Raw genomic sequence first — 26,262 nt, forward strand, 5'->3', positions numbered from 1 at the left:
TAGAATTAGATATGTTTGGATAAAATATTACCTCATATCTTCACATTTGGCAAATGCATCTCACTGTATATATGGTTTGTATACTAATGATAGTTCAATGTTTAACAACTTTTGCAGAAATTGTCGGATCACATATAAATAAAAGATTTAACTGGAGCTAGATATATTTGATACAAAAATGACATATTTATTTTTTAGTTATGATTGAAAAAAAGTGTCTACAGAGTCGTTACATTCCAAGTAAAAGATTGATAATGAATCGAATGTATTTTAATAAAATGCAACCGCGTGTAAACATTCACATCTATGAGTCTCACGATATATTGTCAAATTATTCAGATTTGGTTGTTTACAAAAATAATTCATTTAATAATTTCCTCGAACAAAACACAATCAAATATTTTCAACTTTTGGCTGAATGGATCTGATAATATATAGTGAGATATGATTTATATACTAATGATAATCTTATGCTTTGATGACAATATCTGCAGTAATTGTCACATTTGAAACAGAAGTTCCACATTGAATTAGATGTATTTTAGGATTATATATATTTCACATTTAGTGAAGGATTTATATACTTATAATAGTCTTGTGTTTAACATCTGCATAAATCGTCACTATTTAAGTTAAAGATAGATCCCGACTCGGATGTATTTGAGCAAGCTATATACAACCGCGTGCAAATTCATATGTAGTTAGATGAAATACACAATGTATCTTCAATTCATTCAAATTGATTTGTTAACAAAATGTTTTTTCTCCATATTCTTCCATTATACAATCTATATGAATTGTGACATTTATAGTTTTTCTTTTCCCCAAACAACAAAACCACATAATATCTGCACATCTGGCTGAATGGATATCATAATAAGTGCATAGTAAGGTATGAAGATAATAGTTTAGCAATCTCTGTAGAAATTGACAGATTTCAAATAAAAGATTCATATTCTAGTACAAGTCCTCACATTTTGGCGAATGCATCTCACAATATATATTTTTTGTTTACTAATCATTGCAGAGATTTTTTTATTTTTATTTGCTTTATGTGAAGGACTTATGAAGATTTGGATGTTATTGTTTTGGTTTGTTTGGGGGATAAATTACAACCTTTACATTATAGCTGTATGGATATTAAAATGTGTTTCGTTTACTAAACGATTTGGAAACCATGTTTATGTCAAAATATGGATTATACACTACCAGGCCTATAAGAATTCGATATTACAGATATTTGGTAGAGACACTAACACAAGGTTAGCTTCTTGTAAGCAATTCAAACAGCATACACCTGTGTATAAAGTATGTAGGCCTATGGCCGTGTTGGTGAGCTTTGATCCAACTAAGGCGTTTGATTTTTACATAGGATATGAGTTACTAGAATTTGAAGAACATTCCGGAAAAATTGTTTGTGCTTATCATTATATTATTATTTTAAGACAACTTTGCTCTAGTATTAGGGCAACAAGAATAATCGTGGGTTCTTACTCTTTTATTCTTGGTAACGCTTCCATTCTGTTGATTCTTTTGATTTGGTGTACAGGATAACTTTTGTGCCGGCAACAACTATTTTGGTTGAAAGGTTGTCTTCTTTCCTGAATTTGTACGCTTTTGCAGCCAGAATTCCTCTCTCAGCTTTCAACACTGGGGGTAAGTCGGTGCGAACACTGATTCTTGCTTTGCTGGGTTGCTCATTTCCTGGACGTTGTGGCCTCCTTTCAAATGCAGATAGCGACCGATTCCTTTGGGCCATGTAAGACCAGTACGTATACGAGGACCAGTTTGACCAGTTCGAGGACCAGTCAGACCAGCAGAAAATACCAGTAAAGACCAGCTTGAATTGGATACCAGTATGAAGACCAGTTAGACCCACCAGAAACAAGACCAGTATAAAATTCCAGTAATTCAAGACCAGTTTAATTTTTAACTGGGCCAGGGGTATGACCAGTTAGACCAGTAAACCGATGTACCAATTTCCAGAGTTACCAGTTAAAATTCTACTGGTCATATATGCTTTTCACACTGCACTTTTTGTCCTAAATTGGTGGGGCTAAGGGGGTCTTAGCCCCACCAATTTCCCGGGGTTAAGCTTAGCCCACTTCGTTTTCACACTACGTTTTAGCAAAGTGGGCTAAGGCACGGTAAAAAGTACGGTACTATCTGGCCCTGCAAAAAAGCAGGGTTAGCCGGCTTATTGTGGTGCTAGCACCACAATTGCGGTGCTAAGAGATGCAGTGTGAAACGAAACAGGGCTAAGCAAAAGCGGGGCTAAGCATTAGCCAATCACAGAAGTCGAAATTGCACGTTAATCGCGCTCTGTATGGTAAAATCATCAATATTTATGAGCTGTGTGATTGCCTGGGGTTAAGGCGTTAACCCCGGCTAAGCAATAGTACGGGGTTAAGAAAGACAGTGTGAATCGAAAAAAAGATAGTATGGGGTTAAGGATAGTCCGGGGTTAAGGATAGTATGGGGTTAAGGAAATGCAGTGTGAAAAGCATATAACTGGTCCAGTGGAACTGGTTTTTCCTTCTGGGTAGCGACCAACGGGTTTCCATTCTCAGCCTTTCTCTGATTGGTCAGTTAACACCACAGTGGGTGATTTCAAGAACGGTGTTCGATGTTGGTGTTGCCCAGAAGGAAAAACCAGTTCCACTGGACCAGTTAGACCAGTAGAATTTTAACTGGTAACTCTGGAAATTGAAACATCGGTTTACTGGTCCAGTAAAATTTTACTGGTCCAGTTACAAATTAAATTGGTCTTGAATTAGTGGAATTTTATACTGGTCTTGTTTCTGGTGGTTGTTATACTGGTCTCACTGGTCTTCGTACTGGTCTTCAAGCTGGTCTCTTGACTGGTAGTTTCTACTGGTCTTACTGGTCCTCGATCTGGTCCAACTGGTCCTCGTACTGGTCTTACTGGATCAATTTGTTAAATGCATTTGGTTTGTTATATACCATGGTCTGTGAAATGTGATGGAAAAGATGGTTAGTAAATTAATCTTTCTGCTGTTATTTTAAATGTGATATATAAAATTACACATTTTCATTGTGAATTAGTTCACACATTTATTTGGAAAGTTTTTAAACAACAATGAGTGCCATTGAAAGGATATTCCATTCTAAATCCTGATTTTTCTTTTTTAAATAGGAAATATGCAAATGAGGTAAATCACGTGATCAGCATCATCAGAATTACTGGTATTACTGGTCTTGACCAGTTCAATTTCAAACAATGAATTACTTTAGACCAGTTGACTAAATCAGAGGAATGTATCTTGATCTTAATCATAATTAAAGGAAATAATTATTTTAATGATAATGTTAATACTGGATAATTATGATAATATTAATTAATAATAATTACAATATCGATAAAAATGATAACAGCAATAAGAATGATAACAACAATGATCATAATAATCATAATAATAATAATTATGATAATTATAAGAAGAATGATGATAACGATAATAACTTTCTCTGAATTGCAAGATTCATTTTCCATAATTCGTCAAATGATCTGACTTGAAATAAAATCATTATTTATTGGACCAGTAACACCAGTTTGATGAAAAACAATTTAACTGGTATTACTACTTTGCTTCAACTGGAATGCAATTGTTTGAACTGGTCTCCAGTTGATTTATACTGGTCCAGTTAAAAATCAACTGGTCCAGTAAACATATACTGGAAACCAGTAAAAATCTACTGGAAACCATTTATTGGACCAGAAACACCAGTATGATGAAAAACTGCATTGCATCAACTGGAATGCAATTGTTGGAACTGGTCTCCAGTTGATTTTTACTGGTCCAGTTAAAAATCAACTGGCCCAGTAAAAATATACTGGAAATCAGTAAAATTCTACTGGAAACCAGTAAAAATTCTTACTGGTCTTACTGGTTTTTCCTTCTGGGTGGTGTTAATTTGAGAGCGTAAAAATGAATACACTGTTGTCATTATTCTTTAATCCCCTATTTAATTCTCACGAGAATCTAATTTGACCTTAAAGGAGAATGAAACCTTTGGAACAAGATAACTTGTGTGAAAACATAAAAATCAAAGAAACAGATCAACGAAAGTTTGAGAAAAATCGGACAAATAATGAGAAAGTTATGAGCATTTTAATATTGTGATCGCTAATACTATGGAGATCCTCAAATTGGCAATGCGACAAAGATATGTGATGTCATTTTGTAACAAGATCAAATCATTAGATTTAATTTGATTTTATTTTATTTTCATTCTTCATAAAATTACTTTAGTAATTGCCTCTTAATTTTATTACATCTATTAGTAGACATGGTAGATCATGTGTTCTTTCTATATAGAAGGGCATGTAATACATATTTTTAAAGAATACATCGTGGATGTATCACCTTATAAGAAAAAAGCAAAAAGAGACATCTTGAGGGTATTTTATAGTCCATCAAAGGGAAAGTTGTTCACATCACACATCCTTGTCGCATTGCCAATAGGAGAATCTCCATAGCATAATAGTGATTGCAATATTCAAATGCTCATAACTTTCTCATTATTTGTCCGATTTTTCTCAAACTTTATTTGTTTTAATTATTCTTTGATTTTTCTGTTTCAACACAAGCCTACTTGTTCCAAAGGTTTCATTTTCCTTTAAATCAAAACTGAGTGCAAGGGATCACACACCATCATTGTGCTAGGGTATTATCGGGGGGGGGGGGGGATGTATTATGTGGAGAAAGCACATTTTATCAGGGACTTCAAGTATTTATTAGAATAAGAGTAATTTGCCTGTTTGAGATGGATGTGTTGACAGGCTCTTGAAACAGGCTGTTCCCCAAGAAAGATTTATGTTATTGCCTATTATTTTTTTCATTTATTTATATTTTTACGTGTACAGGAGGAGTCTAATATTCAACAGAGAACTAGATTGCAGACCCGAATAATTAAGATTAATCTACATTACATTGATATGAAGCCCCCCCCCCCCCCCCCCCGCTTCCGCGGTCCCTGATTCACAATCGAAATAATACATGCATCTAGGACTAAATGACCTTACATTTTGGGTGAAAATTTTTTTTTGCTTGTCAATTATTTGTGGGTTAAAATGACCTTACATTTTGGGTGATAACCTTCTTTTTCTTGTTGTGCTTCTCAAATTTTCTAGCCCCTATTCCCCCTTACCTGTGGGGACAGATTTCCGCCCATGACTGAAAATCCCTTGCATTCCAAACTACGGTCTCTTTTTTCTATCTTCAACCTTGAACAACTTATGCAATGTCTCCAACCCGGGTAACCCCTTACAGTAGTAGTTGCACTAGTTAGCGTTCCTAAGGGGGGGGGGGCAGACTGCCCCCCTGACGAGTCACAAGCAAAAAAAAAAGAGGAAAGAAAAAAAAAAAAAAGAGGAAAAAGGAAAGAGAGGAAAAAAAAGGGGGAAGGGGGAAAAGAAAAAAGAGTTTAAGAGAAAGTGGAAAACAAAAACTGGACTGCAGACTGTCGGAAAAAATGATAAACTGTCAGGCACACGGGGCTGTTCCAACTGATTTGGTTTTTAGTTCCAGCATCTTTGTCGGTAAATGTCAATGAAACTATACACTTTTATCGGTAAATTGTGATTTTTACGCAATGCGACTGTTAGAGCTCTTTGTACAGATAGTGAGGATGGACTGGGCTGACCAGGGACAAGAAAAAGGTAGAGAACAACTATTAGGTAATACAATTATAACAATAAAAATTTCGCTCGCGCTACGCGCTCGCATCAATTTTTTTAATTGGGCACTTAAGATAAATGTTTAGTTTTCAGGTTGAAATATCAAAAATTTTCAGCTCGCACAGTTGATTAGTTAGAAACCAATTTGTTCACGGTTACAAAAGTGCTTATAATATTCAGTTCTAAGGCCGGAATATCAAAAATTTCAGCTCGCGCTTCGTGCTCACATATAACTATTTAGTATATCCATCGTGTTCATAGTTAAATGAAATGCTTAGAATGTCCGGTTTTCAGGTCGGAATATAAAAAATGAAAAATATATAATTAGAAACCAATTTGTTCACGTTTACAAAAATTGCTTAGAATATCAGGTTCTTAGGTCGGAATATCAAAAATTTCAGCTCGAGCTCCGCACTCGCATAAAATTCCATCCTGTTCATAATTAAATGAAGTGCTTAGAATGTAAAGATTTCAGGTCGAAATGTCAAAAGCTTTCAGCTCGCGCTTCGCGCTCACACCAATTAATTGTTTTTAACTACCATCTTGATCATGCTTTTAAAAAAGGTACTTAGAATGTCCACTTTTCAGGGGGGAGTATCTCAAATTTTCAGCTCGCTTTTCGCGCTCGCATCAATTAATTATTCAGTAAGAAACCAATTTGTTCATGGTTACTAAAAGTGCTTAGAATATCCCGTTCTTAAGTCGGAATATCAAAAGTTTTAGCTTGCGCTTTGCACCCGCACGACTGTTTAGATACCCATTTTGTAAAACTACTTAGAATGTCTAGTGTCCAGTTAGGAATATCAAAATTTTTAGCTTGCGCTTCGCGCTCGCATAATTTATTAAAGAAGATACCCATCCTATTCATAGTTAAGTGCACAAAATGTATCGTTTTAGGTCTAAATTTTTAGAAAATTTCAGCTCGCGCTTCGCGCTCGCAATTATTATTTTTAATAATTTTAGTGTAAATTGTTAGGCATGTGAAAGTGAAGACTTTTTGGGGGGTGGGGCTTGTCAATTTTTTTGTAAACAAAATGTCCCCCTTGAAAATCCTGGATCTGACCCTGTGTTGGATATAGACGAGTATTAGTCGTCGGACGTCAGTAATCGGTACTGATGTCTGTCGGTAAAGGCCTAGCTATACCCCTGCTTACACATTCCTCTGATAATTACCGTCCCCCTTTCTATCCTATGTACCCGACCCCATCGTCCGCCTATCTATCTTTTTCAAATTTCAATTCCCTCAACCTTCTGACATTCCTGCCCGGAGTGAGTGAGTGATTTTCCCCATATCTGTAGTGATATATCATGTTACTGTCGCATATATTTTCACGTTCATATTAATTATTTTTAATGAGTGAATGGATGCATTTATTTTTGTTTTAACTGTGTATAATAAAAATAAAACAAATGCAAATCAATATGAATACAACTGATTTCAATATCAAATACCTCTTTTATAACCTTCAAAGAGGAATAAAAGAAGTATTTTAATATAAACCTTGCAATTACCACTTGATTAGAAATATATCGATCACGATCCAATATATTTCATTTCTGGAATGATATACAAAAAGACAATAAAGTGCAATCGCCCGATAGCATATATCAGTAGTAGCAAGATCATCCCAACTGTTTTATTGGGCACCCCCTGGGTAACCTTTCCCTCCTTAATCTGTGCCACTTCTAGACCTACACATCTAAACGTGTATGGGGGGTGGGCTGCAAAATGCAGGGCAACGAGGACTGCGAGGTGCCCAAATATCCCCGTGTATTGGTAATTTCATGACCGAATGTATAATTTCTGGAAGTTTCATATCATTTAAAAGGCTAAATAATAATTGGAAAAAATGTTCGCTGCTTCGCTCGCTCGAAAATTAAAAACTGTGAAATTGATATTTGGGCAATGATTATCAGCCCCCCCCCCCTGAAAAATTGTGCCTATATACGTCCATGCCTAATCCCCCCTTGCTCATCATTGTCGCTTGCCCCCCCCCCCCCCCCCCCCCTGACGAAAGATGCCAGGTACGCTATTGAGTAGTTCTATTGATCTGATTTTTGTACCAAAGACAGAAACTGAGTTTAAATGTGGAAAAGTAGCAATAGGTCTGAGTGACCATTGCCTCGTATATGTAAACATTAAGAAAATGCGAGTTTACTCAAAACCATTGCCGGTTTAGATTTAGAAGTCAGTCAGAAAATTTATTGCCTCTGAATTTATTGATGAAGGAGTAGCACTCTTTGGGCCTAGTTTTATGATATATATGATTTGAATTACTTATGAAAATGATTTAAAGAATCGTTTATTAATCTTTGTGATAAACACGCCCCTTTTGTATCGGTGCGTAAGAGAATTAATAGTGCGCCATGGCTAACAAAATCTGATGATTTTTTACAACTGTCTAGACAGCGTGATTACCTTAAACGTAAATTTATGGAAACACGTAATACTCAGTTTTCAGTTGAATTTAAACGAGTTAGAATTTAGGTTAATAATCTTGGTAAGTATCTAAAAAAAAACAATACTACATAAATGAATTTGAGAAGAATATTTGTGATGCTGGTCGTACTTGGAAAACTTTAAAAAGTCTGTCTCATCAGTCTAAGAGTTCCTTTTGTACTGGATTGTGTACTGAAACTGGTGTATAAGCCAGTTCGTAGTTCCACTCTGCGCATGATCAGAAGATTCTTCGCATGATCAGAGGAAGGTCATTTGTACTAAAGTGACATGGTGGTTTAAAATTTAATGAGATAAGCACCAAATTCGATGTCTTGATTATTCATATATTCTTTTGAATTGTGTTTTTCATTCACATCCACAAAAAAATGCGCCCACGACTGACTGCATGGTATATTTCACAGTTTGCCAAGTACATTGTACAACATCCTCTAGTATGCATTCAAAGTAGAAATGCAACAAATAATTTCATAGAGTGTTCATTGATGTGCTATTCTAGTCACCTGGTCTATTCAATTTCTTCATCCCGCAATGTAAGGCATGCATACGTAATATCTTGCTTTGAAATCTACCTATCTTAATGAAATAAATGAAAGGTAATTGGGGTTGATATTGAATGGCTTATTGTGGATAGCCTTACACACACCAAGTACCTACGGAAGTAACTACGAACTGGTCTATTGACAGAAGACATTGATGTGGCGATTACCTTCAACGAGTATTTTTCTCATAACACTGTAGGCAATAGTTATGCAACCAGGCATACAAGGCAAAACCCAGTCACCCTTAGTAGATTCAACTTTGAAAAGATAATGAGGAGTTCGTTTCTAAAGAACTCTTACACATGTCTGTAAATATGTCAAGTGGACTTGACGGTATGCACCCCATTTATTAAAGGAAGCAGCATCATTTATCAGTAAGTCCCTAACGAAAATATTTTTAATGTCTCTATTTTAACTGGACTCTCAATGCCTGATTGGAAATTAGGAAAAGTAAACCATGTCTTTTAATCGGGTGATAAAAACCTGGCAAGCAACTATAGGCCTATATCTGTATTGAGTCATATTATGAAAATACTGGGAAAAAAACTTTACATATCTGTACACATATCTTGTATCAAATAATATACTAAATAGTTCCCAATCTGGTTTCCAACCTCTATTTTCAACAACCACTTGATAGATGTGAATGATTATTTACAAGTTGATATTGATTATGCTGGGTACATTGTTGGAGCCCTGTTCTTTGATTTTAAACGGGCATTCGATCTTGTTGACCAGAGCATTTTGCTTGATAAATTGTATGACTATGGTATTCAGGATTCTGTATTGACATGGTTTAAAAATTATTTATTGGGTCGCTCCCAGAGTGTATGCGTTAATGGTAAATTGTCAACGATTTGTGATGTTGAGGTAGGTATACCACAAGGATCAATTTTGGGCCCCCTACTTTTTGTAATTTTCATTAATGATATATGTAATTTAAATTTCGAAGAAGATACAAAAATATGTCTTTATGCTGATGATACAGCACTCTTTTGTAAAGGTAAAGACATCCCTTCAATCCAGGCTCGTCTACAATCTGAATTTGATAAGTTAATGTTATGGGTTGAGGGGAATGATTTAAAGTTAAATACAAGTAAGAGTAAAGTAATGGTGTTTGGTACCCATAAGAAAGTTATCTCAAAACAGATTATGATTAAATATAATTCATCAGTTATTGAGCAGGTTAGTAACTTTAAGTATCTTGGAATTATATTTGATGACTTACTCAAATTTAATGAGCATATTGATAAAACTTGTAAGAAAATCTCGAGGACCATTGGATTTATACGTCAAATTAAATAATACTTGCCTGATGAAGTCCTCACTTTGCTTTACAATGGCCTCATACTCCCACATATTGACTATGGTTTGGTAGTATGGGGCAAATCTTCACAATTATTAATAAAAAAATTACAACGCTTACAAAATCGATATGCTCGCTTAATTCTAAATGCTGACTCTATAACTCCTCACAATATTTTACTCGAAAAATTAAAACGGTAGTCTGTTTCTCAAAGAGTCAATTATCAATTTTGTTTATATATGTTTAAGGTTATAAATAAACTTGCCTCAGAATATCTTCTGAATCTTATATTATTTCGTTCTCCTCTGATACTAACCAGATACGCCTTAAAGTCCCCTCTCCCTTTTCCCCAATTAAAAAACTGAAATCATGAAAAAGTCCTTTCAATATTATGGTCCGTTCCTCTGGAATAAGCTTCCCTCTAATCTTAGAAATTCAACATCCCTTCAAGTATTCAAAACTAAATTTAAATTCTTTCAGCTGAAGCCTTAGTTTAGACCCCATTTTTTTTTACTTTACATGTATACGTTTCCTAATGTTTTTTTCATTGTATGATTGTATCTTATTTATATGTCCATTGTAAAATATGTATACTGTATGTTCTTTTTATCGTTGCAGGGCCTCTTTGTAAATCAGTTCTATAAGTGAAAGGACTACCCTGCGTAAATAAAACTGAAATAAATAAATGAAACTTTCAGCTCTAAATTTCATGGCATATACAAATAAAATCTGCTTGCGCCTCGCGCTCACATTATTCACATTATTTAATTAAGCCTTTTAAGACACATAATCGTGTTTGTGAGAATAAAGCTTATATGTATTTGATAATAAATACTTGATGAATAAATCTATGTTGGTACCCCCTGCAAAATATCTAGCCCTTCTGCTGACAAAATCCTAGCTACGCTGCTGGTGAGCGAGCTGAGTGACCGAGTCTTTTAAACAAAAGCCTTAATTTAGGGCAGAATATGTATTTAATAAGAAATCAATGTTTTAAATTACAATATTACACTCAATTGATAGGTCATTATAAATAAATGAATAATTAAATTAATTAGCAAATAAAAATACACATTTCTCTCTAGTTTGTAAAGTTATATGAGCAAGACCCTTATATTGGAGTTCAGATATTAGGAAGCAACCAAGAAAAGGGCTAATAGAAAATTTTAGCAAATAAGCGAGCCGTCGACATTAAGCGAGAAAACCAACAGAGGGCTGGAGAAGCGAAATCGACAAGCGAGACAATCCGCTGTACCCTACCCAACACGCTCTCCATTCTTTTCCTTCTGTGGTTATATGCTTTTTCTTGAAACTTTTTGGGGCAAGTTTCCTCCCCCCCCCCCCCCCCTCACTTCCATGCATCTTTCATCAGAAGGCTTACGTCAGTGTCCATACCTCATTTTCCTGATTATAGACTCTACATGTAGAAGGTATTGTTTAATGCAACTACGGTCTCTTTGAACAGCACAGGGCGTTGTGGCGTGCGCCTGTAATCCAAGCTATGTGGGGAAGTTACAAATTGATGCAGAGGTTCGAGCCCTGGTCACGTCTTTCGGATGGTGACGTTAAAGGTCGGTCCCAGACGTAAATAATCATATCTGATTGATACACGTCTGACAAAACTCAAATACACACACATACACACACACTGTAAAAAATAGTGGGTAAAATTTTAACCACCACGAGGATAATTACGTGTCCAACCAATTTGGGGTAGTATATTTTAACCATTGCGGGAAGCATATTGTCCAGTAGGGTTAAGAAATAAGCAGCAATTACTTTAGAATGGGCAAATTTTCATCACACTGGATAAATAAAAATGCCCCAAAGAAATGTTGGTCGGGACACATAAATACCCCCATGGGGCACTTTTACCCAATATTTTTTTAGAGTAAGTTCATTAGACCAGAAATAATAAATAGATCGGTCTTTAACCATTTGAATGAGCTATTAGTTTTCATAATTATGTGGAGAATGATGTTTGAAATACCAAAAGAGTAGGTTCTTAGGGTTTACCTTTTAATTATGTTTTTTTTCAAATCTCACTTCATCAGATGCATTGCCATGTTGGGAAATGCAGTCGTATGACCCTCATGACAAACGAATCTAAACGCTAATGACCATAGTCCAGCGCAGACATTGTAATATATAGATTGAATGTATAATTTTACCTGTGCACGTCCCGGGTGCACGTATATACTACCTAGATGTCTTATATAAGAGCACGGACCTATGGTAACAGCAAATGAGAAAATTGAAGGTAAATCTAGATTTGTTGTAATCAAGCAAAATGAACTGAGTAAAAACCTTAACTAGCAACGCATGAGACCAAGAAACATTTATCATATTTATTCATGTTTTCACATAAAGATGTTATTTCTTCAATATACATAGCAGCATTACTTTGGAAACAATAATTATTAACAAAAGTGCGATTCATGTCATAATAGAATACTAAGCTCATCGACCCTAAATGACATCTGTCCATGAATTTTGACCTGAAACTTGTGCAAAAAATGATCGATGATACTTGAATAACCTTATGTCCAAGTTTCATGAACTACATGTAGATCAATAAAACTTAAAGTTATGATGACATTTAATAAAATACCCCATGACCAAAGTTCAGTGACCCTAAATGACATTTGATCTTAATCATGTGACCTAAGACTCATGCAAGACGATCAGTGATACCTGAATACTCTATTAGTGTCATGACCCCCCCCCCCCCCATACCTTCAAAGTTATGACATTTCAAAAACTTAACCTTGGTTAAGATTTCAAGGTTGATGACGTTGTTACATGTATATCGACACTGCCATTTCTTCCGCCGGAGAAGTGGCCCCTGTATAATCCTGCTCTGCTATGCGGGCGAGACAAAAAAAAAGATATTGCCGTTGCCATTTTTACAGATTTTGATAATCCATTAACTGAAGTAATATATAGATTGAATGAATAGTTAAAAAAATATTAATTCAATCGTCATATTCATACATTCTCTGTGTTTTGGGATATAGATATTCTAAAAAAAAATAATGTTACCATGGTAACGGCAAATGAAATATCAGACCTATTTGTGAATATCGCCACAGGTAGATATGCGTTCAGCACCCTAATTTTTTAATTCACAGAAATAGCAAGAAAATCAAGCTCTACCAGTGGCGACGCCACGGTGCACAGTGGGCCAGAATGAGTTGAAAGTGCGCCAAAATTATATTCCGTGTTATATTTTTACTGTAACATGTTGATTAAGGGTAATTTTGGGCGTAGAATCGACTAAACATTATTTAAAGCCGATATGACGTCACTTTGATACCAAATGTTGATTGGCTACTTAAAACCTATCTGTGAAAAGACAAATTACGCTAAACAATGTGTAGTATATAAACTTTGTGTTATGTGTTACTTTAAGATTGACCAGAGTGAATGTCGGTTTATGCTTCTCACATGCCAAAAAAGTGTGGATGAGATCCTCAAAATAATTTTATGGCATCAAAATGATCATTAGATTAAAAAAATACTTAACAATCTGAAAAATATTAACCGTGCTTTATCAAGCGGCGTAGACTTGGGTAAAACGCAGAGTATATAACACGAATGTTTTACTATGAGGAGGGTTTATGGCTGAAATTATTCTACAAGTAACTTTTATCTCTGGAAGAGGGGCGGGTAGCCCTAATATGCGTGATCAACCTTTATTTTGTTTGCATTAAGCCCGGGATTCATGTCATTTCCATGAAATGGAAGGGGAATCGTCCTCGCCGTGCAAAAATGAACGGCAATGTACACCCCACACGGTGCGCTGCAATGACTGCGCGGTATAAAATTACAGTTTTTGAACAGGTTTTGGGGGTGTTGTGTCAAGTAAAATCGGCTCTAACATGAAAACGGGCAAAAACGGGCAGCTAAATTTGGTATCGCCTTAACGCTTAGACATTTAGCAAAATGATGATGATAGAATTTAAACGGAAATCCACGGAAATCCAAACGTTTCTAATGTAAATGCAAAAAACATGGATTATCATCCTATTTCAAGGAACAATTATCCTATAAACCTCCTGAAATGTGTCTTTTATCTAATTTGAACCCTTTCACACGAAAAAAGAATATATCAGGATTATGTGGGTGCCATTTCAGATTCCTACATGAAAAACCTCCTGTGAAATGGCCTGTTTTTCAACTAGGTTGTCGTATGCACGGCATTTCGCAAAATGTCACATTTTACGATTTGAGGTAGGAAATTAAAAACCTTTATGCAAATTCCCGAATGAAATATTTTGCTGAAGTATTCTTCAAAGTGTTGTCTTTCAGCTGGGCATGATAAAAAATAAAAATCTGAAATTGCCCAAAATGACTTTTGGCGCACTTTTGTTTCGCCCCGGCCCACTGTGCGGTGGCGTAAATCCGTGTTGATGGGTGGTGGGGGGGGGGGGGGGGTGATTGAAATATTTTGGCATTTTGTTTGCAATCATGTGTTTAAATATGCAAGGAATTGTCATTGATATGTCCATATGGCAAATATCGCTCCTATATTAATATCTTTTTTACCCCATGATGGTATACATTCATAATGAATTCATGAATAAATCATCCACTTCAAGCTAACGGATATCCACACACCCATCACGCATATGTCTCTCTCACACACTCTCTCACTCTAACACACACACACACACACTCTCTCTCTCTCTCTCACGCACATATACACATGTCATCAGCATTTACAAATCACTAAGTTTATTCAAATGATGCACCATTCTACACTATTAATCAAAGGAGAGTCATGAACACGATATATAAAACAAGATATAACTTTCTACTTTCAGACAGCGGTGCTTTAATAATAGGTCTATCTGTACATTCTTTGGCAAAAAACAAAACACGTCATGATAATAGGACAATAAACAAAACAAGGGGATAATACTATTCCCTATTCATAATAATAATAATAATAATAATAATAACAATAATAATTATATAATGATGATAACATTAATAATAATAATAATATGTAGGGCCTATAATAATAATTAAAAAAAACAATATTTATGATAGTTATAGAATAATAGTGATAGAGAGTAATAATAATGCTATAAATAAAAACAATAATAAAAATGATTTTTATAATATGATAACAGTATTAATAAAACTAATAATGATAATATTAATAATTACAATAAAAAATATGATACGGTGTAAATCCACTCAACTTGTACAAAATCCTCTTACTTTGTAGGATTAGAAATTGCCATAAATGTTCTTCCTGATGTCAGATCTGGCTGCAAATTCTTTGGCCACTTCTTCGATGTTGACTCGGTCATGGATGCCACAGTGAACATTGGAGACCGCCACGGCGTTGGGTCTTCGTTGTGTCATTGTATTCCGAAGCCATGACTTTAACCGGCGCAAGGTAAAGAAACTTCTCTCACATTCGCTGGAAGACACTGGACAAACAAGAAGAAGCTTCATGAGGGTCTTCACCTCGGTATACAGTGCTCAGACCTCCGGGACCATCTTCCTGTATGCTTCCACGGCCTCATGAAGTGACGACGCACCTGTTGTTTGCAGAAACATCGGCAGTTGTATCGCAAGGATGTTCGCACTCATCTCCGGATATCTTTAATGACACAAAATAGTGTATACAAGAATTACTCAGTGAGGATTAGTTTGAGAAAAGATGCTGAAAGATGATGAAACAAACGCATGAACAACATAATGTGATAATCGACCTATTTTTTAATATTAAATTTTTTTTTTCTTCAGTTATTCACAAGACATCATGAATAAACATAATTGTTTAAAAATATATGAACGGATAATACTCCGACACTCCGTATATTGTATAAGGATGAAATTTATATACCTCTTGAGAATATCCAGATCCTCCAGCTCCAGCTGGACATAAGCTTCCAAACCAGACTTTGATGGATCAAACCTCTCTTCTAGTTGCATGATGATTTCATCTAGGAAGGAGAAATACATCTGTCTGAAGTACACCTCAGGGTTGTCCGGTGTGTACTGCTCTCCTTCACCTGCAAGTCGCTGGGGAACTCGTCTTCTTCCTGGTAGCTGAAGAGGCTCAAGGTCGTACTCCTCCACTTTCTGCTCCGTTGTCAGGTATACGGTGTGAAATGCATTTCCGGCTTTCACGAATCTATCTCGTTGTGCCTCTTGCTGCTTCAAAAATTCCTATAGAAATGGGGAGAGATACGAGTTGATTATTGTATGAGAATTAGATCTATATATTCCTAAATACAGATGTAAAATTATGATTACACCAAAATTACAGATATATAGATAGATAGATAGAATAGATAGATACATAGATTGATAGAAAGTAATCATAAATCAATCTAATCGGTAACCATGGTAAATGATTGATTGACACTTCCTATTCAATTTGATTTTTTTTCCATACGATAAAAGGAAGATAACTGCTTAAATAAAACCAAGAAGCCTTCATACAGGTACAGCTCCCATAACTATGACAACATTGGTAACCTGATTTAAAAAATGGATGCAACTCACCTGATATGTTGGCGGATCTTGCTTGCATTGCAGAATTGAGTTGCTCTAGAATGGCAACGGGCTTAATGGCCATTTGCAGACCAAGGAGAGTTTGACACTTGTCAAACCTGTCGAGGAGACCATTCGCTTTCACTGATGTTTCACCGCTACCAGACTTTGACATTTCTCGTAAACTGACGATGACGACCTCATAGTTGTCCACTGAGACAATTGCTGGCAATCGACACAACCTCCGGGTAGGACAAAGGGGACGGATTGAAGCTTGTGACACATGTGTCGATTCGTCAAACGCGATGTCCATGAAGAGAGCCTGAAAGGAAGAAAAAATGAAAATGCTATGTAAAATGAAAATTAAGACTTTAAAAAGATTATTTTGTTCATTTATATTGTATATTTATTTGTGAAATAAATGGAGCACAGTGGATCACGATTGGAATAATTATCTATAATCAATCATTATCATCAGGATAAAATATTGCAAATTTGTTGAAAATTACGGTGAATAAAAAATTACCTTGTACTTTCCAGACCGCTTGAAAAGAACTCCAAGTTCATGGACCCATTGCATGGCGTCACAGATAATATGACATGCACCGACTCCATGTTGCATCACAAGGTTGGAGATGTGAGCTCCGCAGTGGAAATGGAGAGCCAACGGTTGTGCTTCCTTTACCTTAGCCTGACAACCGTTGTAAGGACCCTGCATGTTCGCTGCTCCATCGTATGTTTGAGCCCTAAGGTTGTTGGGTGACAGAGACAGCCTTAATTGTCATAACATCAAGATCACTGACGCGATGCATTCCCCTTTCGTGTTTGGTAGTTCGTACAATCCAACGAAGTCTTCCTTGATGTGCAGCTCATCATCCACATGGCGAAAGCAGATGGATTCTTGTTCAGTTGACGTGATGTCCTGCGTTCCATTGACCATAATTACTGCAAACGGACCACCCTCCTGTATCCCATGGACGACTTTTGTCACGACTTCCCGAGCGAGCATATCAATTATTTCTTCTTGAGCTTTATGGGATGTGAAGTTTCTCTTGCGTCTCAGGTAACTGCTTAGACCATCGTTATCTACCCTTAGCAGTTCCATAAGGTGATGAAAATTCCCATCAACTTCCGTGTGTCCTCTGAAAGCAAAACATTGGCGGAGGAGAAACCTAAGAGCCCTTACTATCCTCAGAAGTGAATGTCTCGCTTCCTCTTGTTGTCGCCGACATTCGACACAAAGATGAGCTCCAATGGATGGCTTGTTGGATGCTTGTAGCTGTGACATGGCAAACCGCGAGGACTGGTGGCTCTCAAACCTTTGGGTGGCCTTTTTCTAATTACTGAAACCTGTGTTGATGAATGCAGACTCTTTCACCTTTACGAGATGAAGAAGGCCATTTCTTTCAGCTTTGGAGCAGTCGAAGCATAAAACACCTGCCTTTCCTTCATCGTAATGCAGCAATGGATAAGTCTGAAACCATTTTGCTTGGAAATAGACTTTTTGGTTTTCCGTTCTTTTGGAGGGATGTTGGTAGATGCTGGATGATTGGCTTGTCATGAGGAAGATGCAAGACATTCACAATCACAGGTTTTTTGACACTTTGTTGGTCTTGCTGGTCATGTTGGTCGCTGCTAGGTTCGGAGGTTCAGGCTTCTTTACTGGCAGTTGTAGACTCATTTGAGACATTTTCCGCCACATCTTCCTGTGGATCCTCTTCATCTTTTCTCCTGAAGAATACGTTATTTTGCTCAATTTACGTCGTTTTGAACCGGACTGGGACATGATGCCAAAACTATATTCCCTATTACGAGTTGTCAAGTTTAATGAAGTCAAACTAACATACATGCATTACATCAAACCCATTACAACAGCCTCGCGCGGTAAAACTGAACATACACCACGCATGATCGGAATGCGAATACGCGCGTAAACTACATTTTTTTTGACATTCCATCTTAATCCCTTCCCAAAGACCCCAACATTGATGAATTGGAAGAAACGGGGGTTCTCTTCAATGTTATAATAAAGACATAAGTATTTCGTTTGGAAATGGTGAACAGGCTCTATTTGTATTATATGATTCAATAATATTGTTTTGTTTATTAAGCGGTATTTTAGGAAGAATTTTCACCGATAAAACAATTATCTCTTGTGATTTTTTTCATTTCTTTCGTAAAAAGTGTGTGTGGGTGTGTGTGTGTGTGTGGGGGGGGTGTTTGTACAGGCCATACTCCCCTCCTCGAAAAGTGGGGGGGGGGGGATATATCCCCCATCCCCCGGGATTTACGCCAGTGAGCTCTACAACTGTAAACATAATCCTCAAATCATGACGAGTATCGCACTGCAAAATAGATGTATTATGCGCAGTTTGTTTTTATAAAAAATGCGCATCCGGTAAATGTACATAGTTCTCTTTCGGTTAACATAAAATGATATATCTTACAACTTATTTCAATTTTTTTCGCTATATGTGACATGACAACAAGTATTGTGTGTTTATTCGATTAACGCATTAAAATGGACGAATTTGAGATGCGGAACACAAACATACTACTATTAATAGTTTTCACAAACTTTTATTTTGAGTTTTGTGTTTCATGTAGCCATATATGTATGTGTAATATTCCAATTTGAAATGTATATTTATTAGACTTATAATTTGAAACTCCAAACAAGAATGATCGCATATCAAAGGTAATCAAAAATTTTAACATATCCGTCAAAATATAAATATGCGTGAGTTTCAACATTCTTTCAGATTTTACGCTAAAAATGATACTTTCACGCAAAAGTGCACTTAGCATCCGCCCGGACGTTATTCCACAGTAAGACTGTAAGCTGGGATACCAAGAAATAACAAATGTTGCTATCCAAGGTATAAAAAACTCTTAGTATGTGAATTATGCATGTAATTATGTATACGGTAATATACGGTATGTTCATTTTTTTATTCAAAATGCGCACCTGGTAAAATTTACATTAACCCCTTTCGGATAACATTAAATGAGATAGCTACCATCTTACTTGAAATTTCTTTTGATATTTTTGACATTAGGACATTTACTATTCAATGGGTAAACACATTTCAATTGAAGAATTTAACGTGTAAAATATAACTTCAAACTTATGGTAGTATTCACAAACTTTTATTTTGAGGAAATCGCGGTTTTATGTTTCACTGTGCCATATAGTTGTGTGTTATATTCAAATTTGAAATGTATATACAGTGCGTCCCAGAAAAAACGAAACCGAGATTTAGCGATGATTTATCATAACTTAATCATAAATAAAATAGACAAATGACCTACCAATGTAAAGCTTAGAATCTCCTCTTTCATCTGATATTACTTAGATAATTCCTCATTCACGCATGAGTGAGCAAAAACAATTTGAAGAAAGGATACCAAAAACTCATTTGGCGGGGGGTATCTGAATTTCAAAGAGAAAATCACATGACTGAAAAGTTCAATATCTGCTCTTTTATTTGATACCTTTATCACAGAAAATGGTCAAGAAGTAAAAAAGTTATGATCCCTCGAAACAATGCTTGTATTTCCATAATTTCATTAAATAAACGTGTTTTCACTGGCTTCCCACAGATGAAGCTATCGCACGGTAACAAAAGACTTAATGCATGGCTGATCGTCAACAAAACGGAATGTCGAGAGAGTTTGAACGCTAGCCTGTAAAACCTCTTCATTTTATGAAATTATTGAAATTCAAGCCTTATTTCAAATAACCAGAACTTTGTTATTTCTTGACCATTTTCTGTAATTGAGGTATCAAATTAAAGAGCAGATATTGAACTTTTTAGTCATGTGGTTTTCTTTTTAAAACCCAGATACGGCCCGCCAAATTAGTTTTTGGTATCCTTTCTTCAAATTGTTTTTGCTCACTCATGCGTGAATGAGGAATTATCTAAGTAATACTAGATGAAAGAGGAGATTCTAAGCTTTAAAATGGTAGGTCATTTGTCTATTGTATTTGTGATTAAGTTATGATAAATCATCGATAAATCTCGGTTTCGTTTTTTGTGGGACGCACTGTATATCAGACTTTTATGATTTAAAAATCCAAATGAAAAGGATCGCATATCAAAGGTTATTAAAAATTTTAACCTATTCCGAAAATGCGTGATTTTGTATATCCTTTCATATTTCACGCTTAAATGACACTTTCACGCAAAAGTGCGCTTGGCATCCGACCGTGCGCCATTCCTGGGTATTTTAGCAAGACTTTTAGTTGGGATGCCAAGCATTAACAAATTTTGCCGTCAAATCCTTATCTAGAGCGCATACATTCGTAATTCCGAAGCTTCGTTATTCCGAAGGTTCGGATATTCCGAAGGTCGTTATTCCGAAGGTTCGTATTTCCGAAGGTTCGTAATTCCGAAGGTTCGTTAGTCCGAAAACAAAATGAGGTTCGTTATCCCGAAGGTTCTTTAATCCGAAAAAGAAATGAGGTTCGTAATTCCGAAGGTTCGTTAGTCCGAAAACTAAATGATTAACTAACCTTATTTCGTTTTCGGACTAACGAACCTTCGGAACAACGAACCTTATTTCGTTTTCGGATTAACGAACCTTCGGAACATCGAACCTTATTTCGTTTTCAGATTATCGAACCTTCGGAATAACGCCACAAATGTTCGGATTAACGAACCCTTTTACGTTTTCGGATTAACGAACATCGAGGTATAGGCAATTTACGTGTTTCGGAATTACGAACCTTCGGAATAAAGAACCTTCGGAATTACGAAGTTTAACCATCTAGAGCCCTTTTTGACGTTTGGCCGGTCTACTAAATCTACAGTTACGGTAGAATGAAACATAGGCATTGCAACACCCTCTTTAGAGTTGCGTTGTATTCTAATGGTAAGCTTTTTAGGCAACCATCTCGAGGATCGCATCCATCATCCATGCATTACAATTATTATTGAATGTTCTATCACACCTGTTTTGCAATGTAATTTCAACCTATATGATTGATTACGTAAGATTATAATTGTCAAATTTGGAGGCACTTTTGCATGTCATAAAGTACCCACGTGATGCCACTACCAGGTACGTCATTGCGAAAGAAGTTATGACAGGTTCGGATGTGTCATAAATATTTAGTCAGGTTGTTGTCCCAGATCTTGGCAAAGAGGGCTTCGTGAAAGAGTTAGCGGTCAAGTAGATCACTATCTCCGATTTAGTCAAGAAGTTAGACTTACGACGGTGTTGAGCTAGAAACGAGCCCCAGCTGGATTCCCCATCTCAACTTTATGTATACTCGTGACAGAGATCTATGCCAAGTTCAAAGACCAGCTATGTGTAAGATTGTCCATGGCTCGACAAGAGATCATAGGCATTGTATGGAGGTAAGCTGTGTACAGGTGTGATAAAGACTTTTTGGGATTAGCAGTAGTTCCAACGGTGGGAGTATCACACCAAAAGCGCAAGACTTGGCATGTCTGTCATAACAAAAGGCATAATTTGAGTCTCCTTTCTTTTTCTTGCAGCAGTCTATGTAAGATCCATCCTGGAGACCAATCCCGAACAGTCCTCTAGGTTGATCACGTCTTCGGAATACGAGATGGACGAGGAGCCTATAGCGAAGTCAAGGGTCATCTCTGTGGAACCTGTTGTGTTTCTGAGTCTAGCCGTCCATGGTGTGCTGTTCAACATTCGCACCCAGTATGTTGAGGCTCGTCTGGCTGCTGATTATAACTACACGCTACCTGAGACAGGGAACTGCTCCTTAGCGAATAAGTCAGGTACATGTTAGACAGGAATAACCGTCGTTTCTGGAGATTTCTTAAACAATTTCGGACATTTTACCATAATCCCTATGAGTGGAGCCAACGTAGTTCAGCAGAACATCTAATGTACAGAGACTGAAGCTTTTGGTCTAGGTACATGTATGAAATGTGACCATCCACATCAAAACCAGGGAAGTTCTCTGTAAATAACCGAAGCAATAATTTGGCCTTTAAAAAAGTTAGAATGTGAAAATTAGCTCATCTGGAAGTGAAATTTTATTCTTCATACTGCCAAAATGTGTACTTTTAAAGTTGAATAAAAGACCAGAAATACGAGTTTCTTTGACACCACATTTTCCAGACTGCTTGGAAGTTTAACCGAGATTGCACATTTTTTGCTTGAGTGGCAACACTGTTTATCGCTACAATTATGAAAGTCTTATTGGAGATTACAGGCTCATAACCCGCCATAACACTTACATGTATGCCGCTCGTTGGCCCTTTCATGTCTTTTGGATGGTGATGTTAAAGGTTGGCCAAGACTTACTAGTATATAATTCTAAAATAAATAAGTAAAGTGCTATATGGTCTACAGTCACTTTTTCTACTTCCGACTGCATGACCCACATGATCTATTTGGTCTATTTGCCATTTAGCCCATTTCCCATTTTGTCTTAAATTACCAAATAAAGGTAAAAGAAAGTAGTTGCAGCAAATGGTTATTTCATGACAAAGTCTTTTAAATAAAGGTTATTGTTCACAATATTATCATTGATCTACATCTGGTTCATAATGTAAACCTTTCTTTGTGGAATCACAAAATTTTAGCTAAAACGATAATTCTGATGATCACTAACACAGAAAGGCATGGACAGGAATTACCTTGCTCATGTGTAGGCCAAGGCAGCAATTTACAGAAAGTTGTGCAATTTTGATTTAAGGGGGGGGGGGCTTACTTTGGGTACTGTACTCTGCTGGGGCACGGCTTACAAAGACTTGTGATTGATCAGATCAATCACAACTATAGACGGCCAGCAACGTCAACATCTATTATGCATGTTTGTTCAAAATATTTTCTAACTATGATGCATATTCATACATTCATTGTTTTCTTGAAAATTCACGGTGCTTCTCTTTGATTAAGAAGGACATTGTGCAAATATCCTGTAGAAATAACGACACTGATGGATATCCATAGAGTTACGATTGATAGGATAAATCGTAACTCTTTGTAAGACAGGGCCCCGGCCTGCTAAAAAAATCTAGAACACATATAATTGCACACATTTATACACAGCTTCTTAAAAATATTGCGCTGGTTGCATAACTTGTTATAATCAAACACAACTCCAAAAATCAAATTCAAATTGATTTTCAACCAATCAAAAATGCACATTCATTACTTGCACTGGACCCCATCTTACAAATTAGAGTTGCGATTGATGCTATCGATCACAAATATGAACGGCCAGCAACATCAACATCTAAAACGTATTGTTTGTTTAAAATATTTGTAAGATAATATGTATATGCATACACTCATCATTAAAAAAAAAATCAGTGTGATTCTTTTGTTTACTATTAGGACATTGTGCAGAATTTCGTGAAGAAAAAGTTATGGTATTGATGGATTTCCATAGAGTTACTCTTTGTAAGACGGTGCCCCAGTCATACAAACAGTTGTGATTGATCTGATCAATCGCAACTATGGAAAGTCAACATATAAAATACATGTTTGCAAGTCAACATATAAAATACATGTTTGCTAAAAAGAAATTCTACATATGAATGTCATCCATAAATTCTTTGATTTCTTGACAATTTGTTGTGTTCTCATTTGTTTACAAAGGACATTTTGCAAATTTCCTGTAGATAAAATTATGACACAGATGGATTCCCATAGATTGGATCAATCGTAGCTCTTTGTAAGACGGGGCCCTGGTCTTAGACTAAATGAGATGTAAATCAAAAGAATTAATTAGACCTCCTGCTAGTATACCAAGTGGATACAAATTGATTATACACTACTTCAATATGGTTAAAAAGTCACCAAAGATGTGTGCAAGTGGTAAATGCCTATTTTTCTCTGCATGTTTTTATTATTTTTTTTTTACAGCTGATGCTACAGGTAAAGAGATAGAGTCTGAGACTTCATTATGGGTCATGTACATGTGCTGGGCATCAGTCTTCTTCCCTATCTTCACTGGAACGATCCTGATCGCTGCATCTGACATCGTCGGCCGGAAACCCATCCTGATCATCAATGCCTTTTGCCATCTTCTCGCCTCGACCATCTTCATGCTCGTCGCCTGGCTGCACCTCCCGCTCATCGTCGCCGTGGCGGCAGAATGCATCTTTGGACTTGGCGGCGACTCTATCGTCTGCATAAATGTGTCGTTCGCATATATCGCAGACATTAGCACCGGAAAGTCGCGGGTCACCAAATACACAATCCTCTCATTCATGATTTACATCGGATTTGGTGGGAGTCAAATACTTGTTGAGCTCATCTTGCAGTATACGAAGAACTACAACCTCTCGTTTGGATGTGCGTGGGTATTCGCCTTCCTTTACGTCCTTAACGTCTCAATCCCGGGCATTTTACTTGAAACTGTTGAAAAAAACACAAAGTTTAAGGTAGTTTCTACAGTAAAGGCCCTCCTAAAAAGTTTTGTCCGTCTTGTATCGGTATCAGAGGACAAGAGACAGTCAAGATTGTTGCTTCTAGTTTTCATGAAAATGGTTTTCTTTCTAATCAACGAGGCTATCTATGCTGTTATAACCATCTATGGGATTGGTCAACCGTTTTGTTGGTCACCCACTATGGTTGGGATCTACAATGTTATTGTGAATACATGTCCTGCTTTTGGTAAGTCTTTCGATTGAAATTTATATTTTCTTTCCCCAATTCTTTTTAATCATCGTGATCATCATGATCATCATGATCATCATCACACCATTACCATCATCATCCCCACCACTGCCACCACCGCCACCATCATCAATTCATCATGATCACCACTACCACAACAAGCAACACCACATAACCACCATCATCATCACCAACAACACCATCATCATCATCAACCTCATCATCACCATCATCATTATCATCACACCTTACCATTGGTCGATGGCCAAATTTTGGATTAAAACATTTAACACATTTGATGTTTACTAAGATTAAAACAAATACTACTTTCTATAGTTCTGAATCTTCATATGGACAGTTGAGTAAACTTTTATGGCATCAGTCTTCCTCCCTTTAGTAATAAAAGTAGTAGTAATAAAAGCTGATCATAGTCATAAAAACATTTAGAGAAAATGATAAGTAAGATTTTTACTCAGTGTTGCTATGAATCCAAACTTGTGGCTTGTATGGCATGGATTTGTGTTCTGATTGTTATTTTATTAATACCTTAAATGGAATAATGCAAACCACTTTTTCCATAATCGTGTCGTCAAGTTGTGGAGTGGCCTTGAAGCTTTTGGGGTCCGTGTCACAAAGAGTTGCGATAGATAAAGTTGAAATTAGATTCCGATTGTGTACTTAAGAGATAAGAAATTCAGATCAATCGCAATTTGAGTTGTATTTGACCATATTGCAACTCTTTGTAAGATGGTCCTTTGCATTGTTGTTGTGATAGTCCAGTAATAACATGCCCTTTTTCCTTTGTTTATCGCAGTTGCCATGGTGGTGATCAAGCCGTTACTATTCTGTATGTCTGGCTACATCATAATGCAGGTCGGCTTTCTTTCTGGTATTGCTATACTTATTGTTTCAGCCATCGCAAACACCTCCAATATTCTAGTTTATGCGGGTAAGTTTATTATATTGTCAGGGAAGCCTGTTCCGTTTATAGGGAACTACTTTTCCGTTGGGCCCTCTCCTCGGTCCTGGCTGTTATTGCTTCAAGCAGTTTTATGCTTATAATACATGTAGCTGCCCCCTGTACTGTATTCTAAACCAACTTTTACATGTTTTATGTGTACTA

General features: G+C 36.5%; 1 protein-coding gene across 2 annotated transcripts in view; it reads left to right on the forward strand.

Moving 5' to 3' along the window:
- The window catches only part of LOC129267647 (proton-coupled folate transporter-like), a 48,748-nt gene that overhangs the window by 20,227 nt on the left and 2,259 nt on the right, over window positions 1-26,262 (forward strand). Inside the window, exons 2-4 of one of the 2 annotated variants that reach the window (XM_054905292.2) lie at window positions 22,028-22,282; window positions 24,384-25,136; window positions 25,954-26,088. In XM_054905292.2, coding sequence (XP_054761267.2) covers window positions 22,102-22,282; window positions 24,384-25,136; window positions 25,954-26,088 — 1,069 coding nt within the window. In that variant the 5' untranslated portion in view covers window positions 22,028-22,101. The remainder of the gene's footprint in view (window positions 1-22,027; window positions 22,283-24,383; window positions 25,137-25,953; window positions 26,089-26,262) is intronic. The other variant, XM_064104814.1, reaches the window with a different exon arrangement.

The sequence above is a fragment of the Lytechinus pictus genome, chromosome 9, assembly GCF_037042905.1.
Source record: "Lytechinus pictus isolate F3 Inbred chromosome 9, Lp3.0, whole genome shotgun sequence".
NCBI classification, from domain to species: Eukaryota; Metazoa; Echinodermata; class Echinoidea; order Temnopleuroida; family Toxopneustidae; genus Lytechinus; species Lytechinus pictus.